Source organism: Carassius gibelio, chromosome A2 (assembly GCF_023724105.1).
Source record: "Carassius gibelio isolate Cgi1373 ecotype wild population from Czech Republic chromosome A2, carGib1.2-hapl.c, whole genome shotgun sequence".
Classification (NCBI taxonomy): domain Eukaryota; kingdom Metazoa; phylum Chordata; class Actinopteri; order Cypriniformes; family Cyprinidae; genus Carassius; species Carassius gibelio.
This window is the reverse complement of record NC_068372.1, coordinates 10,239,244-10,256,901: the sequence shown is the minus strand read 5'-3', so window position 1 is coordinate 10,256,901 and position 17,658 is coordinate 10,239,244. Positions and strand designations below refer to the sequence as shown.

The 17,658-nt window shown below is 42.7% G+C and overlaps 1 protein-coding gene across 18 annotated transcripts in view; it reads left to right on the top strand.

Annotated features, from left to right (window-relative positions):
• Positions 1-17,658, top strand: part of LOC128022506 (discs large homolog 1-like protein) — a 126,627-nt gene that overhangs the window by 76,579 nt on the left and 32,390 nt on the right. For all 18 annotated transcript variants that reach the window (XM_052610257.1, XM_052610165.1, XM_052610271.1 and 15 more), the window contains 2 exons: positions 5,525-5,575; positions 6,664-6,788. In XM_052610257.1, the coding sequence (XP_052466217.1) occupies positions 5,525-5,575; positions 6,664-6,788 (176 nt within the window). The remainder of the gene's footprint in view (positions 1-5,524; positions 5,576-6,663; positions 6,789-17,658) is intronic.

The following is a 17,658-nucleotide window of genomic DNA, read 5'->3' as shown; positions in this document are numbered from 1 at the left end:
TTTTTTTTTTTTAAGCTGTACATGTGGGAAGTGCAGTTTGATGACAACATCCCATGTTGTTTACTTGATGTGCTTACGCGCCGATAGCTAAGTTAACAACACAGAGATATTTGAAGCAGTTTTACTCGTGCAGTTTGATGACAACATCGCATGTTGTTTACTTGATGTGCTTACGCGCCGATAGCTAAGTTAACAACACAGAGATATTTGAAGCAGTTTTACTCACCGCATGCGGTTCCAACACACGATCGTGACCCTTTTTCGTTGGGACTGCATTATCCTTAAGAAATAAACAATGTGCAAATCCGGCGTCAAACTGGGCCTTTTTTGGTAATCTGTGCAGGGTTGTCTTGCCCTGGCAACCAAAAACACACTTCTTTTGTGACATTTCGCAACGCTCTCGCTCTGATCAGTGAATGTCTGTTGTGCTCTCAGTGCTTTGCTATACAGGAGCGCGCGCTCTTCCGGCAGAAGTGCCCTTAGGACCCATATAAGGAAATTCCGCTCCATCTAACGTCACACAGAGCCATACTCGAAAAAAACTTTCCGAAACTTTTGACAAACCGGAAGGAGTATTTTTGGAACAGAAATACTCCTTCAAACGTACAACTTAATTTTTGAAACTTTGTCCATGTTTAGCATGGGAATCCTAGCCTGACTACGTCAGACTTCCTACTTCCGCTCAATTTCATTTTGCTTCTTTACTCAGTCTGATACAGCATCAGAGCTTTCTGTTTGCCACCGGTCTGGAAACAGCCGGGCCAATCAACGAACAGAGGGCGGGCTGAGAGCCGTGACGTAGATGCTAAGCGTCGAGTTTTACATTGTAGGTTAGAGAAATTGAAAACCGAAATGACCGCGGAAATGGGAAACGAGACATGGGATGCAATTCGCTCTGTTATGGGGAACATTCAACTCTTTTTCAAACTGAAGCCAGAACAAGAAGAGTGTTTAACAACAGGTTTACAGTGGAAGTTCAATCATAGATTTGAGTTCGATGCATGATGTCTGTGCTTCGATGTGGCTGTACAGGCGCATAACATATGTCATAACTAAACGTATCTGATTGGCTTACAGGTAACCAATGATTTTAAACTTCAGACAAGCGCCCCCTAGCGAGAGAGAAAACACTTCTTTATTATGCCATTCCAGACTCTGTCTACGAAGCAAAGTGAAGTAGCAGAGTCTGGTATTACCAGGCTATGGGAATCCAACTCTTTAACAGAGTAAAAAACTGAGTATGCATGAAATAGCATTTCACATTTCACCCCCCCCCCCCCCCCCCCAAAGGCAAGTGGGAACAAACATACACAACAATGGCGGAGTTCATGGTACTGTTGTTGCTGCGCAAGAGTTTGCTAACGCTTCTTCAGAAAAGTGTGATTTACTTCTCCAATATTACAACCGACAGTGGAGACGCATTATATACAACATATAATCGTCACTTCTTTACAGGGAATGTTTACTAACAAGGTGACAGTGCCAACCACAGGCCTGGCGTATGTAATGCAGTGTTTTTGGCCGTTTTTACAGATATGTGTAAACGTGAATCGTTTTGAAAATTGTAGCTATCGAATATTTTAGTAATCAAGTATTCTACCAAAAATTCCATCGATTAATCGAGAATCGGATAAGATTTGTTTTTGCTCAATTAAAGTGCAATATTAATTATGCAAGAGAAAACAAGACTCCTGGGTCTCTTAAATTGAACAACTAAGTTTCCTTTTTTAGAATTTTTTTTTTAATGCATAGAATGCAATGCATATATCAAAAATAAACATTTAATTAGTACCCATTGTTTCTCTGTCTGTACTTGTACTGTGAACAATTACAATAAAGTTGACAGATGAATTAAGTGCATTTAAGTGCCATTCAATTGGGGTTTTAAATAAAGCATTTTCTGAGATGCACATTAAACATTAAACACAAAACATTAATTTAATTTATCCTTTAATTATTGAAAATTAAGCAAACTTAACTTTTTGGTAAACAAAGGGAATTTACTATATAAAATAATGTTGGAAGGAATCTTGTGTGATTTAAACCTTAAAAAAAAAATAGAGTAGGCTATTTACATTCTGTTGAACAATAGTAATACACATCTGGCAAATACTTGTTTTTAAACTAAACCGGATTTGTATTTTGACGTTTTTTTTTTTCTGCACTATGTGCTTGTACCAGGGTACCTCTGGAGCTTTGATGTCATATTAGCATAGAGACTGGAATATCATTTCTGAGGCCCATTAGTCAAAGGTTGCATTCATTCAGTATTGTACTGAAATTACATTGGTTTACAAATTACAAATGTACAAGTGAATGTTTTCCACTTCACTTCCCTTGAGTCTGCCTGTGGAGTATCGAGGTCAGTAGTCTTGATTGTGCCATTCAGGGGCACTACGTCTGTTTTTCTAATCATGCACCACGCATTCAACCTTCACTTCAGCCTTTATGCTGTATCAGCAGTACCACAGGTTCTGGGTAGCATACAGATTCTCCAGGGACTCTTCGACGTTTTGTCTTATGTGATAGGGGAGTGTAATTGGCTCCATGTGGAAATTATGTTGTGAAGGCAAGTGGGGTGAGAATAATGTTTTTGGGTTGTTTTGTTTAGAGGAAACCCATTATGCGGGCAGTGTTTCTGTGGCTTTGTTAAGAGTAGAATTAAAGAAATGACTATGTCACTGAAATTGATGATAATGTGTTGAGTACTTAAAGATTTATAACTTAGCAAAAGTAATCTGGACAACTAGTCAAAAACTTAAATGGCAATTTCAAAGTAAAATATTTAATCCCATTCAGAAATTTGGGGTGGTTAAGATTTCTTTCTTTTTTTAAAGAGCTTTTATGCTCACAGAGGCTACATTTGTTGTGAAATATTATGATTTTTTTTTTTTTCTATTTCTGTATAGTTAAAAAATATAATTTATTTCTGTGATGGCAAAACTACATTTCCAACAGCCGTTACTCTAATTAATATGCTGATTTGGTGCTCCATGTTTACTGTGTAGTTGTGTAATATACTTAATACACATGCTGACCCAAAAGGTGTACATTGTGCAAACAGTTAAGTCTTTTAAGTACTAAATATACTCAATGTAAATATACAAGCTACAAAACTAAATTTAAATTAGTAGAAATCACTGATTGGAGTCCTATGTCCTTGTTCATTTATCTTAATGTTCAGGATTTTGGCAGTGTAGTTTTGTCCATGGAGACCAAACCAGTCGCAGCTGGCTACAGTGGTAATGAACACATAGTCCCAATCCCTTCATTCATTACATAATCAAAACGGAGTTATTCTCAAAAGTTGCGTTGACTGCCGTCACATATTACACCATCAGTGGATAGACACTGCCGTTTAAAGGGGTCATATGATGCAATTTTAATTATTCATTTCTCATTGGAGTGTTACAAGCTCTGGGTGCATAAAGCCATGTTGTGGAGATGCTGTGTGTTTCATTGTGAAACTGAAACTACTTTGTTTGGCCTTCCAAAAGAGGACACAAATAGAAATAAGTGGTTAAGTTGTATTTACAGCACTGTTCCAGCACATGAACACATTGCATTGCACTGAATACACAAAATAATGTTCTTATTAGCAAACGTCATATGACCCCTTTAAGGAAGACCTTATTTTTATTGTTTTTAGTGTCAAAGGTTGAAATCCAAAGAGACTCTAAAACAAACTTAGAAGGTGACTTTAAATATGGTTTTAAAAGCTATGGTGTAACGGTATACAAAGTACATAGTCACGTGAAGGAGGAGGCGGGAACCGGCGGATATTCAAAACAAAACTTGTAATAACCAAATAACCTGCGTTTCCATTGTCGGGCTAATAGCGGGCATGCTAGTGTGTGCCAGGGCCAGTCGCGTTTCCACTGTCACTTCTGGTGCTTGATTTTGCCTCGTTGGTGCTTCCTCGGGGCCAATGGCCCAGGTTTTTTAGCCCGACGAAAACCTTGGACCATAGCAGGCAAGCTGGGGCTAGAGGATTGGTTATGAACAAAGGTGGATTTTTTCCGTCGGTTCTAAGAACGTTAATTTCCTGGTTAAGGGAAATAACTTTCTTATTGTACCATATTACTTAGAGCTTGTAGCAAAAATCTTCATGATTAGTCATGATTAGAATCTTCATCTTCATGATTATCTTCAGTTTTGCTGCAGTTATGAGCAAACAATGAACAACCAAGTATGATACAAGTAAGACTTTAATAACTACATAAACACTCAAACTAGTCTAACATACACACACACACAATGGGCATAGGAAAAAGTCTTCAATCTCCAGTAGGTTGGCAGAAGTTAGGTGATGAGAAGGAACCATTCTAAGTCAGAGAATCTTGATGAATGGAAAGTCAAGACCGAAGGCCTGGCACAAACACTCGATCGTGCAGGTCTCTACTCAGAAGATGCCTGTTATAATTTTACGATTGAGGCTCTAGACTCTAAGCATAACTTGTTTTTTCTGTAACAAACTATAAAATATTTTCCTATGTCCTAGCAGTGACAAATAGCTTGTTTTATATTTAATTTAATTACATTAATGTTACAAGAAATATTTTAACTGCTACTACTATGTAAAAGGAATACTGCTGTAAAAAAGCACCTTATTTGTTTAAAGTGTTTGAAAACCAAATGTTATTGCACTTTTGTTCACATAGCAGTACTTTTAAATGAAAAAAGTGGATGTAACAATAAAACTCCATGATCACGGGACGGAGGAGGCGGGAACCGGCAGACAATTAAAATAGAAACTTTAATGACAAAATAAAGAAAAAACTTACGGATGACTGACGCGCACAAATAAAAACCAAACACATAATATAGTCCAGGCCTGGTCCTCTCTCGTCCTTTACTGTCGTCGCTCCAGTTTTATATCCTTCCGATCTCCTCCGTGGGACTCACCTCATTCCCACGGCTCTCGCCCCCGCCCCACTCGTCACAAATTAAGCACTGACTGGCTATCTAGTTATAGCTTAGTGACAGCAATGAAATGTTCAAGGTGATGATGCACAATACTAAGCAAATTCATTTCATTTAACACCTCATGTGATGTAATGGCTGAGATGAGAAGATTTATCTCTATATTGGGTTTTCCTTTTATCTTCTTCATTTATCCATTTGCACCGGAGGGTTTATTAGACCGCTTCATTTTCTTCATCAACTGTGCACTTACCTAATGTAAAGTAAGGGTGACCCTAGAGGGCGCCCCCGCCCCAACATATTTGTCGCCCTAGGCAACCCCACCTAGTTTGCCTATAGCAATCGCCGGCCCTGAGTATGCTGCCTAAACACTAGAGATTATTGTGCTTCAGAATACACTGCACATTAATTCATATCATTTGGAATAGTGTGCTAACTGTGCTTTTACAAGTGCATTTGGTATGTTTACAATTTAAGTTTTACCTGAATGGACACTGCCCAAAATTCAAATGTCAACTAAACTTATTAATTCTTCTGTAAAAGATAATAAATTGAGTATTGAAAAATGTAAATAGTCTCTGACATGTTGTATTGTTCACAGGTTAATGGTACTGAAGCTGACTTTGAGTATGAGGAGATTACACTGGAAAGGGTGAGTAGAATGACTAGGTCTGCTGTTCTATCTGAATGTTTTTTTGTTTTTTTTTGTTTTTTATCACAGATCTCAGTTTTTTCCCCTCTGAACAGCTTGAGTATAACACTGACCCACTGCTCAATCAAGCAACTACACAGCCAAATCTTTAAATACTCCTCTGCAGTGACTCCATTTACCAGCTCAAAGGCCGTCAATTAAAATGCAACACATTAGAGCTGTCAGCGCTTGAGAAAGCATGAGAAACTTTGATTATCCATTATCCACTCTATCTAGACTTACCAGGGAGGAGAAAAAGAGCACCATCTTGCTTTCCACAGTCAAGTCTTAATCCCTGACTCTGCTTAAGGCCCCCACCCCCTTCTCATCAGCTTGTTTGTGACCTAATTCAGCACTGCTCTGTAGTGCACATTTATTAACTCCTGCATAAATAAACAATGCTCCTCCACAAGCTGTTGTCTGCTCAACTTAAAGCCTGATTCTTATTTGCAGTAACGTAATAACTCTTTGCAGTCCAGCTGAAGACTGAAGGTGTTTTATAGTCTGTACATTGCATGTTGGCTTATAGTAATTAGAAAAAGTATAGTATTCATCTAAACATGTTTTTATGTGTAATAAAATAATTAGTTGTACTATAACAAATGCTTCTCAGTACATTGTTAATGACTTTTGGTTGACTTTAACTGTGGCAAGAGCTATTTCTCAGACTAGGGCTGCAACAACTAATCAATAAAAACAATGCAAGTCGACATGAAACTAGCTCACAGAGCAGAGCAAGCTGTAGCAATATTTTGTTGCATTTAATTTAAACCTTCTAACAGTTATATTGATTTTCTTAGATTTAATAATATTTGCCTTAATAAATGAAGTATGACACATTTTGCAATGCATTGTAATCATACGTTTGAGTTTCCATTTTGGAATTGTGAATTCAAATACAGGAAGGACACTGCCATTTTGCATATCACATTGCCAGTTGAATTTAACCAGCTTTATGCTCCCATAGTCACTGACTGAAGCATAGAGTTGTGTTTCAATGAATAGTCATCCTGAGTGTAACCTCAGCTTTTCTTTCACCTGCTGTGTAGGGCAATTCAGGCCTGGGCTTCAGTATCGCCGGTGGCACAGATAACCCTCACATTGGTGAAGACCCCAGCATTTTCATCACTAAAGTCATTCCAGGGGGTGCTGCCGCTCAGGACGGGAGATTGCGGTAATGCCCCCTCCGGTTCTCATCTTTTCCCTGCTCTCTTCCTTTTGCTGTTCATACTCTAAATAGTTCAACAAAATGTAACTTTTTAAAACCCCACATGGTCAGTGATATACAGTATAGAGCAGTTTTGGATTTGATTAAATTTAGTCAAAATGGCATAATCATAACACCCACAGAATATTCAACTGTGAGATTGGTATATATATATATATATATATGTATATGTATATGTATATATGTGTATATATGTGTATATATATGAGATTGTGTTGTATTGACCATTGTAATAGATTTTCCTTGTTGTTTGTGTTAGGATTTATCCTGTTTTCAAGTGGTGTTACTAAGTGATAGAGTCCTGCAGAGTCTCAGTTCTGTCAGAGGCTCAGTAAAGCAGTACTACTGTACTACTGAGGTCTTGATTCCTGAAATCATCACACTGACAACTCTATACACACATGCGCACACACACATAAAGAGAGAGAGAGTATAAAGAGCCCTATCACTGGCTGCTTGCATTATTTGTAAATTGCAATGTGTGTGAGAGAGAGTTAATGTATATCATAAAAGCTTTGGGACACTTACAGACCATGTGATGTATAATTGTATTACTTCAGTTTGTTTCAATAGTTTTTACATTTTTTGTGTCCAGTAAGAGCTGGGAAATTAATTGTAGCCTAGTTTTGCATTGTATTCTTGAGTGAAGGTGCTAAAATGCTGTGTTGAAGCCAATGTTGCTGTGTTAGGCTTGTCCAGCTCAAACAGAGCAATGTCACAGGCCACAATGAGTGCGATTACATGCACATTTTTATATCAGTTATACCTAATAAGCAGACAGCTTGCTGGTCATGTAAATGTGTTAAAGAGATATCCTTTATCGGCAAAAGGTCATTTTCACTCTCTTTTTAGCCAATCATAATCGCTTATCTCATTATTAACCGACCTCCTCACTAGCTGTGTGAGCCAGGGGTGCGTTCGGATTACATAGTTTATTAAAGCAGTGCATAGTAATGCACCGCATTTAACGTCCAGTAATGTTAACGGCGTTGTAACGACTGGAAAAGTAATTAGTTAGATTACCCCGTTACTGAAAAAATAAACGTTGTTACCTAACACAGTTCTTTTAAACGGCGTTATTCCAGTGATGCATTATTATTAATAAGACAATAAGTGTTGATTCTGCAGTTTTAAGTAGAAGTAATCACGCCGGCAGAATGTGAACACACACACACACACACACACACACAAAACATCAGTTCCAGCATCGCTAGCTTGAAGCACAGTTGGTGCTTTATCAAAACTAAATACAGTGAACCAAACATCAGCGCGCATGCCTCTGTGTCACCACTGGAATATGACTGAAGTGCAAAGCCTATAAATTACATAATAAATAATAGTGTAGCATTCAGATACATTACATCATAAATATGGAAATATTTTGCCAGTCTGTGAGAGACGCATTCAGAATAAGCACATTGTCATTTTCTAGTGGGCTTTGTTTTCAAGTGCGCAACTCACGGCATTCGCTGCTTTCTGCTAGCGGCCAGTTATCAAACAGCGTTGCATTGCTGCAGGCGCCCCCTTCTGGATTGGGGCTGAATTGCCTGAATTCATTGTAAGGCCTTATTCACTGAACAAAAGGTGTTTCCCAGGTTGTTGATTTGCTGGAGATCTTGTTGCCTCCGGAGTGATGTCTTGGGAAGCCAATCGTTGGGATTTGACTGAAGGGTGGGTTCAGAATTGTGTACAGTGGTTGAAGTTTTGAAGCGCACACAGACAAAATCTAAGACACAGCTTTGCGGCAAAACTTAGAACACCAAACTCTGCAGAAAAAAAGAAACTAAGTTAAGAAATAAAAACAGACAGAAGTGTTTGTTTCATAGGGTTTTAAACTCAGCTGTTAGACACATCCCTAATAGTGTTTTGACCAATTAGGCATTGTCTTAGCTCGGGGTGTGTATTGGCAAAAATCTGGTGATATGATATGTATCGCGATACGGGGGTTGCGATACATTGCGATACTGGCAAGGCGATAAACTGGAATATTTCTAATTTTAGGAATAGGATATATTTTTAGTAAAGCTGTCATTAAGAACACACCACTATATGAAAACCTTAGCAATAAATAAATACAAATTATTTAACCAGAAAACAGTGATTTGCAATAATCAGACCATGTAACATTCAGTGTTATTTAACCAATTTTTGTGCAGTACAAGGGGTAAATTAACGCTCTTTCAGGATTCTTTAGTAAAATGTATTATACGTTTAAAATTTATTTTATAAAAAATTGCTAGTATTTTCTGTCACTGTTTAAGTTCTATCTAGCGGTCAGGATATAAACCCAAAACAAAACAACTGCCATAAATCTTGTATGATTATTATTATTTTTTTAATATTGATATTCCATTTTTAGAATCGATACAGTATCGCCAAACAAAATCACGTGAAAATTTGCGTGTATCAATATTTTCTTAAACTTCTAGTCATCTTGTTACATGTTGATGCTAATCATGATAATCAAACATGATAATCAAATGTGTGGGTTACATATAGTGATGTAACTATTACCGGTTTGACAATAAATCAAGATCAAAGTCCCCACAATTAGTATTACCATTTCTTTTTTAAATTGTCATTAAAACTCTATTAATTACCGTGATTACACTGAGGACAGAATAGTAAAAAAGCGGCTTCACGTCGTGCAAAACAGAAACGAGAAGATAAGGAACTAAGCCAAGACACCCTCTCAAGCATACTAATGCCTCTTTATACTTCCCTTCTGATACATCTTGGAGGATCGTTAAACACAATGTCGCATATCAGTGAAGCTGGAGTGGAAAAAGCGTCCATCACTGACAGCAGTGTTAAAGATCAACAGACGGCACGTGAAGCAAGATCACAAAGTTCCACCTTATCAAATACATCTAAAGTATCCTCAGCTAGCAGGGCCGCTGCTAAGGCCCTTGCTAAAGTTGAAGCTGCACATGCACGCGCCACCTTCTTTCAAAGAGAAGCTGAATTGCAGATAAAAGACGCACATCTTGCAGCTGATTTGAAGGTCAAGGAGGCACGTATATCCACTTAATTAACAGCTTTGGAGCAAGAGAGGGAGTTTGCTGTAGCTTTGGCTGAAGCTGAAATTCTTGAAGCAGCAACAGATATCAAATGTACTCAGGGCAGTAGGAGTCTTCATGAGTCAGTTCAAGCCGCCATTCAGCGCACACATGAATACGTCGAACACCACTTCCAGCTACATCTCAGTGATGAAAAACCCCCAGTACTTGAACCATACATGCGATTACATGCCATTACTGTTGCCCGAGGTCCAATCAGACCGAAAGAAGCATTTCCCTGGTCCCAGCAGTGCTTCTCATTTCTTACCCAAGAATGCTAGAAAGAGTGATGTCCGTGGTTCGTCAACTCAACACAAAGGACGATAGCCATAAAGCGCAGTAGCCCGAAAGGCCAACGCCAGCAGTTCATGACCATTGCTTTGATCACCTCCTCTCTACTCATCCAGACCCTTGCTCTGTCAGTAGAGCCTCATTACAGCCACATTTAGGCTATGCAGAGAACAGGGCAGGTATGAGTGATATTGCGAAGTACTTGGTACGTCGAGAGCTAGTGAATTCTGGCCTGATCAAATTTAATGATTGTCCAGAAAATACTGGATATGGAAATCTTCATTCTGTAACGCTATTAGAGGACTGAACAAAAATGGTAAGGAAATCAGTCTTCAGAGCACGTCACACGGATTCGTTCTGTACATGTTGCCAACCCCGATGTAGGTTTAAGGATGGCTTTGGATCGCCTAGAGGAGTGCTATGGCTCCCCCGAGGTTATTGAAAGAGCTCTCTTTGGGAGGATAGTGAACTTTCCTAAAATCAGTCATAAGGAACCGGTAAAGCTCAGAGAGCTGGGAGACCTGTTAAGGGAGTTAGTGTCTGCAAAATCTGAGGGTTACCTCCAGGGCTATCATACTTGGACACCAAAAGTGGTGTCAAGACAGAGTCTGTGACTTCTTTTCGGACTAACGTGCTCTCATCTCTCCTTACTCTATGTCCCAAACGTATTCAAGTCAAGGAGAGGTTTGACCACAAACAACTACAATTCACATCTCTTCACGGCCTTACAAACCACACCCCAATTTTCCATGACTGCAGCCTCGGCAGCATGATTTTTGAGAGAACCAAGGATGATGACAAAGTAGGTCTCTCCATCGAAGATGATCTTTTCCTGGAGCTTGTGGATAAATAAATGTTTATGGATGAGTCTAACAGCTGGGTGGCGCCTCTTCCATTTCGATCACCATGGCGAAAGCTGGCAAACAATTGAGAACAAGCTTTCACCTTGCTGCTTTGTGCCACACAATTAAAAGAAAGCCTGAGATGAAAACTCACTTTGTGAACTTCATGCAAATGGTCTTTGATCACGACTAGGCAGAGTTAACTCCACCGTTGCAAAAAGGAAAGGAACGATAGTACTTGCCTATCTTCGGTGTGTATCACCCTCAGAACCCGAATCAGATTAGAGTCGTGTTTGATTCCAGGGCTCAGCGTCATGGGATTTCTCTCAACGATTTGTTACTTAAAAGCCCAGAACTGAACAACAGCTTACTTGGAGTCTTACTACGCTTTCGCAGAGAGTCGATAGCAGTGATAGCAGAACATTGAGCAGATGTTTTACAGTTTCACTGTCAGAGAAGACCATCAAAATTTACTTAGGTTCCTTTGTTTCAAGGACAACGAACCTGATAAGGAGATTGTTGAGTACAAGATGAAAGTCCATGTGTTCTGCAATAGCCCGTCGCCAGCATTAGCTATCTATGGTCTTCGTCACGCAACACAATATGGAGCAAGTGAGTATGGCTCAGAGGCACAACACTTTGTGGAGTGCGACTTTTATGTTGACGACGGCCTCAATTCTCAAACCATCAGTTGCTGAAGCCATAGATCTGGTTAAAAGGCGCAAGAGATCCTTGCCGACTCAAACTTACACCTCCATAAGATTGAACCACGCTGACGTTTTGGATGCCTTCCCACTAGAAGACCACGCAAAGTTTTGCAGAACCTGGACTTCAATGACACTCAGCCCTTAGTCAATGCAGCTTAGGGCTCAGCTGGGATCTTAAACATGACGTTTTCACCTTTATGCTATGTTCACACCAAATGCGAATAGAGCGGCAAATTCGCGTCTACCGCGCCTAGTTTGCCGCTTGACCATTTTGAGATCATTCGCTTCATTCGCGCGAGTAATTCGCTTGATTTCCGCGTGAAATTAACTTCACAACAGACGCGAATTCGCGTCATGGGGGGGCTTCTGCCTGCTGAGTCCACGGAGCATTTTCAACCGCCATTTTTATTCGGATAATTTTCAAAATATTACTGTTATTGTGTCATGAAATGTAGTTTTAAAAGTATTTCAGGCGAGAATGTAGTTGTTTTAAACTCAAATATGCGGTTTATTTATAATGACAGCGTCTATTTAAAAAATGTGTTTCGCCGATCTCAGAGATGAGCTCCATGCGATCAGCGGGAGCTCCGTCATCATGTATCCGCCGAGAGTAGCCTTTCCTCGGCTAGATCTTCTGACATTTGCCGCTGGCTCTGATGTCTCTTTAGTGGTTCAAGATAAAATATAATTCGTTTGGGGTAAAATGAAACGTTTCTTATCTTTGGCCTTTATTCAATTTATCTATTAATATGTTTTATATATATACATAGGTCCTTTTTATTCCGGTCTCTATAGAAATATGAACTTTTGTCATATAGCTCCGGTTGACTCCTCACTGACAACATCAGTCGTTCCTCCTTGTTGAATGAGTGGAGAAGGGTATTCCTGCACAACCCGAGGCTGCAGGAACATACTGTTGAATGAGTGACTCCTAGCAGGCTCCTGATTGGTTAACGCGGCGCGAATTGACGCCAAAGTTCAAATTTTTCAACTCGGGCGGCAGACGCGAATTCGCGTCAAACGCTGAATGCACAAAAAGCACCATTCGCGCGAACTAGACGCGCGAATAAGGCGAATTCGCGTCTTCCGCGCCGCGCTTAACGCCCCATTCGCGCCGCGAGATCTCCAGACGCGCGTAAACGCGCCTTTGCATTGACTTAACATTGAAATCATTCGCGCCAGACGCTCTATTCGTGTTTGGTGTGAACACAGCATTAGAGTAGCATCTACCAAGAAGCCTTTTACCAATAGAGGTGTTCTAGCCACCGTGAACAGTCTGTTTGATCCTTTCGGATTTGTGGTGCCAATCATTATACAAGGGAAGTTCCTGTTATGAGAGTTTACTAGAATTGAAGCCCTCGTTTGCGATATGCCTCTTCCACATGAGAAGGAAACGTCTCTGGTTACTATCGTAACCTCGGTTCCCTGAGAGGCGGGAACGAGACATTACGTCAGCTAAGACATATATGGGAACTCTTCCCTTCTCCACTTTCACTGAAATCTTATTGGCTAATGCCAGCTGGGGACAGCTGGCCAATTGATGCAAAGCATGCAAATACTTGCGGGTCAGCGGGCAGTATAAAATGCATGGGCGCGAAAATTACGTCAGAATCACGACTGAATGCTAGCACAGCTGTTCAAACAGCGACCACGGCGGCTAAAGGAATGTCTTGTTCCCGCCTCTCAGGGAATCGAGGTTACGATAGTAACCGGAGACGTTCCCTCTCGAGGCGGTAACTCAACATTACGTCAGCTAAGACGTATATGGGAACTGTATAAAATCCTGCCGTGAGAGCAGTGAAGAGAAGCCTTGAACGGAGTCAATCACCCCCTCACATAAGCAGTACAGTTCTAGCCAATGGCCGTGTCGCTAAGAGTGCTTGCATCTGATAGGCGGAACTAGACCAATGAGACCTCTGCTCCGAGCCTAACAAAATTTGCATAATTTCAAGCAATATATCGAAATCTGCACTAGCAAGGGCAGATACAAAGCAATAAGCACTCAAGCATGAGAGTTAAACAGAGTCGACGGCGTTTGGGGTGACTACTGCATAAACCATATAATCCATAACACAGAGTTAGCAGCCATGGTAACCACTGTATAGCTGGTTTAACAGAATGAATAAAACTTAACTCACCGAAAGTACATGTGACGCTACATAGGGTACATCCAGCTTGTAAAACCTGGCGATTGTGTTCTGGGAAGACCAGCCAGCAGCAAAACATAAATACTGGACAGACATACCTCTAGACCAGGTCCATCAGGAAAGTGAAGTGACATTCAGCCAAGTATGGTGACCCATACTCAGAATTTGTGCTCTGCATTTAACCCATCCGAAATGCACACACACAGAGCAGTGAACACACACACACACACACTGTGAGCACACACCCGGAGCAGCGGGCAGCGGGCAGCCATTTATGCTGCGGCGCCCGGGGAGCAGTTGGGGGTTCGATGCCTTGCTCAAGGGCACCTAAGTCGTGGTATTGAAGGTGGAGAGAGAGCTGTTCATGCACTCCCCCCACCCACAATTCCGTCCGGCCCGAGAATAGAACCCACAACCCTTCGATTGGGAGTCCAACCCTCTAACCATTAGGCCACGACTTCCCCAGCAACGGAAGCATTTATATTGACCTCGCAGAATGAACTCTGATATTGAGGGGATAATCCTTCCCCTGGCATTCGATAGCGTCCACGATCCAGTGAGAAAGTCTCTGTTTAGAAACAGCACGTCCCTTATTACATCCACCAAGCACACGAACAGCTTGTCCGACTGACGAAAGGCGGCCGAGCGATTCATATACATCCGTAAAACCCTAACAGGGTCCCGGCGCTCTGAGCATCAGCGTCACGCGAGGCTGACGGCTCAACAGATAAGGTGGGCAGGGAAACAAAACGGTGTATTGAGTGATTTCGGAACGAAACCCGGTCTCGGCTGGAGAGTGACATAACAGTCGCCAGGCCCGAAACCAATGCAATATCGTTCTCCAAAAACTCATGAAATTCTCCAAGGCACTTCGCCGAGGCGAGAGCAAGAAGCAAGGCAGTCTACAGGGAAGCTCCTTAACCGCAATCGAGGTTAATGGCTCGAACGGTAGTAAGAGACAGAGACCTCAAAACTACAGCGAAATCCCACGGCGTCACGGAGGGCGGCCATGAAGTGCACAATCTCCTCGCTCCCCTGAGAAAACTGATTACCAGAGCGTGCTTACCGATCGTTTGTCCGTAACCGGGGAACGAAAGCGGCAATAGCGGTCACATACACCTTAGCGTGGATGGTTTCAAACTCCCGCTATCCATACTGTGCTGTGGAAAGCGCAAAACATCCAACACGGAACAGGTCCCCGGGTCAATATAAATGTTCTCGCACCATTTTGTGAAAACTCACCACATCTGCGCGTAGCAGCGAATGTTTGATGATGCTCGCGTCTCTGTAAGTGTGTTTAGCACTCGTGAGTGTAGAGCATCCCGCTCATTAGGGTCCCTCAAGCGGCCACACATGAAGGTTCCACAGCTCGGGGCTGGGGTGCTATATTGTGTCATTCGCCTGAGACAGCAGGTCCTGCCTGAGGGGGATTCGCCATGGGGGAGCCATTACTAACTCTCTCAGGTCCGCGAACCAGGGCTGATTCGGCCAGTTCAGGGCCACGAGTATAACTGACGCTTTCTCCTTCCTGATTTTGCACAACACAGGCAGAATCTTCACAGGAGGGTATGTGTAAGCCTGGCTTCCGGCCAACGCGATGTCAGAGCATCTCCCGGCAGGGGGGCAGTGAGATAGCAAACGTGTTCTCGCTCGTGGCAAACAAATCCACTTCCTCCCTCCCAAATCATCAGATCTGATCTTGGGTGAAGCCTCCATCTCCTTGAGGAATCCCGTTCCTCGAAGGGCATGCTCACTCCACGGTTCAAAGTACCGGGGATGTGCGACGCTTTTATGGAGATTAAGTGTCGGTCCGCCCACAACAGGAGACCCGCTGCCTGTTTGAATAGAGCTCTGGAGCACACGCCGTCCTGGCGATTTATGTACGAGACCACAGACGTGTTGTCGGTTTGAATCAGTACATGTTTCCGCTCCAATTTCGACCAAAAGGCTTGCAGGGATATTAGGACACAGCTTCCATTATTCCAAGCGGTTTATGTGCCACCATCTCTGTGACTCCGACCACAGGCCCAGGAGCACTGCTCCCCAGCCTAGAATCACGTATGTGATTGTGGACCGAAGACCACGCCCTCGGCGGAATCAAGTTACAGCCAAAACTGTAGTGGCCGCAATGTAGCAGACCCAGATGGAACACCGAAGAAGCCGCCGCCATCAGTCCCAGAAGCCTTTGGAATTCCCTCAGTGCAAACGACCTGCCCGGTCTGAAACAGCGCAGAGTCAATGAAATGCTCTAGAGAGAGATGGGCTCGCATCGCCATCGAGTCCAAACATATTCCCAGATATGTTATAGTCTGACTCGTAAAAACACGCTCTTCTGCATATTCACACGCAGTCCCAGCGTATCCAAACGGCGAAGCATATTTTCCATGTGACTGATAGCACATCTCTTGAGTGGGCTAAAATCAGCCAATCGTCCAGATAATTCAACAAGCGCATTCCGCTCGATCTGAGGGGAAATTTCGCTCTATCGCTCTCTCAAGCAGACTGAGAACTTCCTGTCGCAGAACAGGACGGTTTTGGGGCAAAGTCAATGACGGGACCATGCCATTGAAGCGGGGAGGTCTGCGTTTGAATTAGAGAGAATATCCGTCGTGAATATTCTCGTTGAAACGCCCGGGATAGCCCTCTTACTGTCCATGAGATGACACCGCGGACACGTTACGTCTACAGCCATTGATGGCTTATTTTGACCAGGGCCCCGCCCCCGCGAGGCTGGAAGCACTGGCGGGAGGGCGGGTGCGTCGCATAATGGTGTGACACTCTTGCGCCATCGAGAGGCCATTATAATCGTGGACTGTGGCTCTGCGCTGTTTGAGACAGGGCGAGAGACACAATGCTGGGTGCAATAATTAGTATACTTTTTATGCTTCTATAGTACAATTTTTATTCACACAAACAGCATTTAAACATACATAGCAATCGTTGCCCGAAGAAAAATGGGGGACATGATGCATCTGAACATGGAGGGTGACACCGTGTTTATGTGGTGTAGGCACTCTCGCGAGGCCATTATAATCATGGGTTGTGGCTCAGCGCTGATATGAGACAGGGCGAGTGACACAGTGTTGAGTGTAAGAGAAGAAAAGCTCTTTTGTTGATTGTGTACATGCTTCTATTGTGGAACTCACACAAACGGCATTTAAACACACATAGCAATCGGCGCCCGAAGGAAATGGGGGACATGATGCATTTGAACATGGCGCTTGGGGGCGAGGCCTCCCGCTCACTCACTCTTTCACCGTCAGGGAGATGGCTCGATGGCGCGGTGGCTCTCTCGCGGCGCGGGGTCCTCAACTGACCCTAACGTTTCCTCCCAGGCTCTTACCACTGCTGGTTTCGGCCGAAACGAGCGTCCGGTTCAGAGCGGGGGGCAACTGCGGGCTATTTTAGCTGGTTTTAGAGCATGGCGAGGTGCATAAGAACCTCGCAGAAGAAGACTAGAGTGAGCGACGGGGCATCACGTGGCTCATTGCCTTGGCGCGCTTTCTGTGTCTCTGAGAAAAGCTCCATGACGTCATCAATAAGGCCGAAGGGAGCAACTGGAACGTTTAGGGTCATCCTACGGTCCGCGTCTTTCAGGACAGCTAGGGTAAGCCATAGGTGCCATAGAGGGTAAGCCATAGAGCGCTAGTAGCCATCAGCGCGAGATCAGTTGCCGCGCAGATCCTTGATGACGTCAGCGCTACTGTGCCGCCGTCTGCCTGAAACACCTTGAGTATTGCCCTGGCATGAAGAACAGAAGCGGTCTTCCC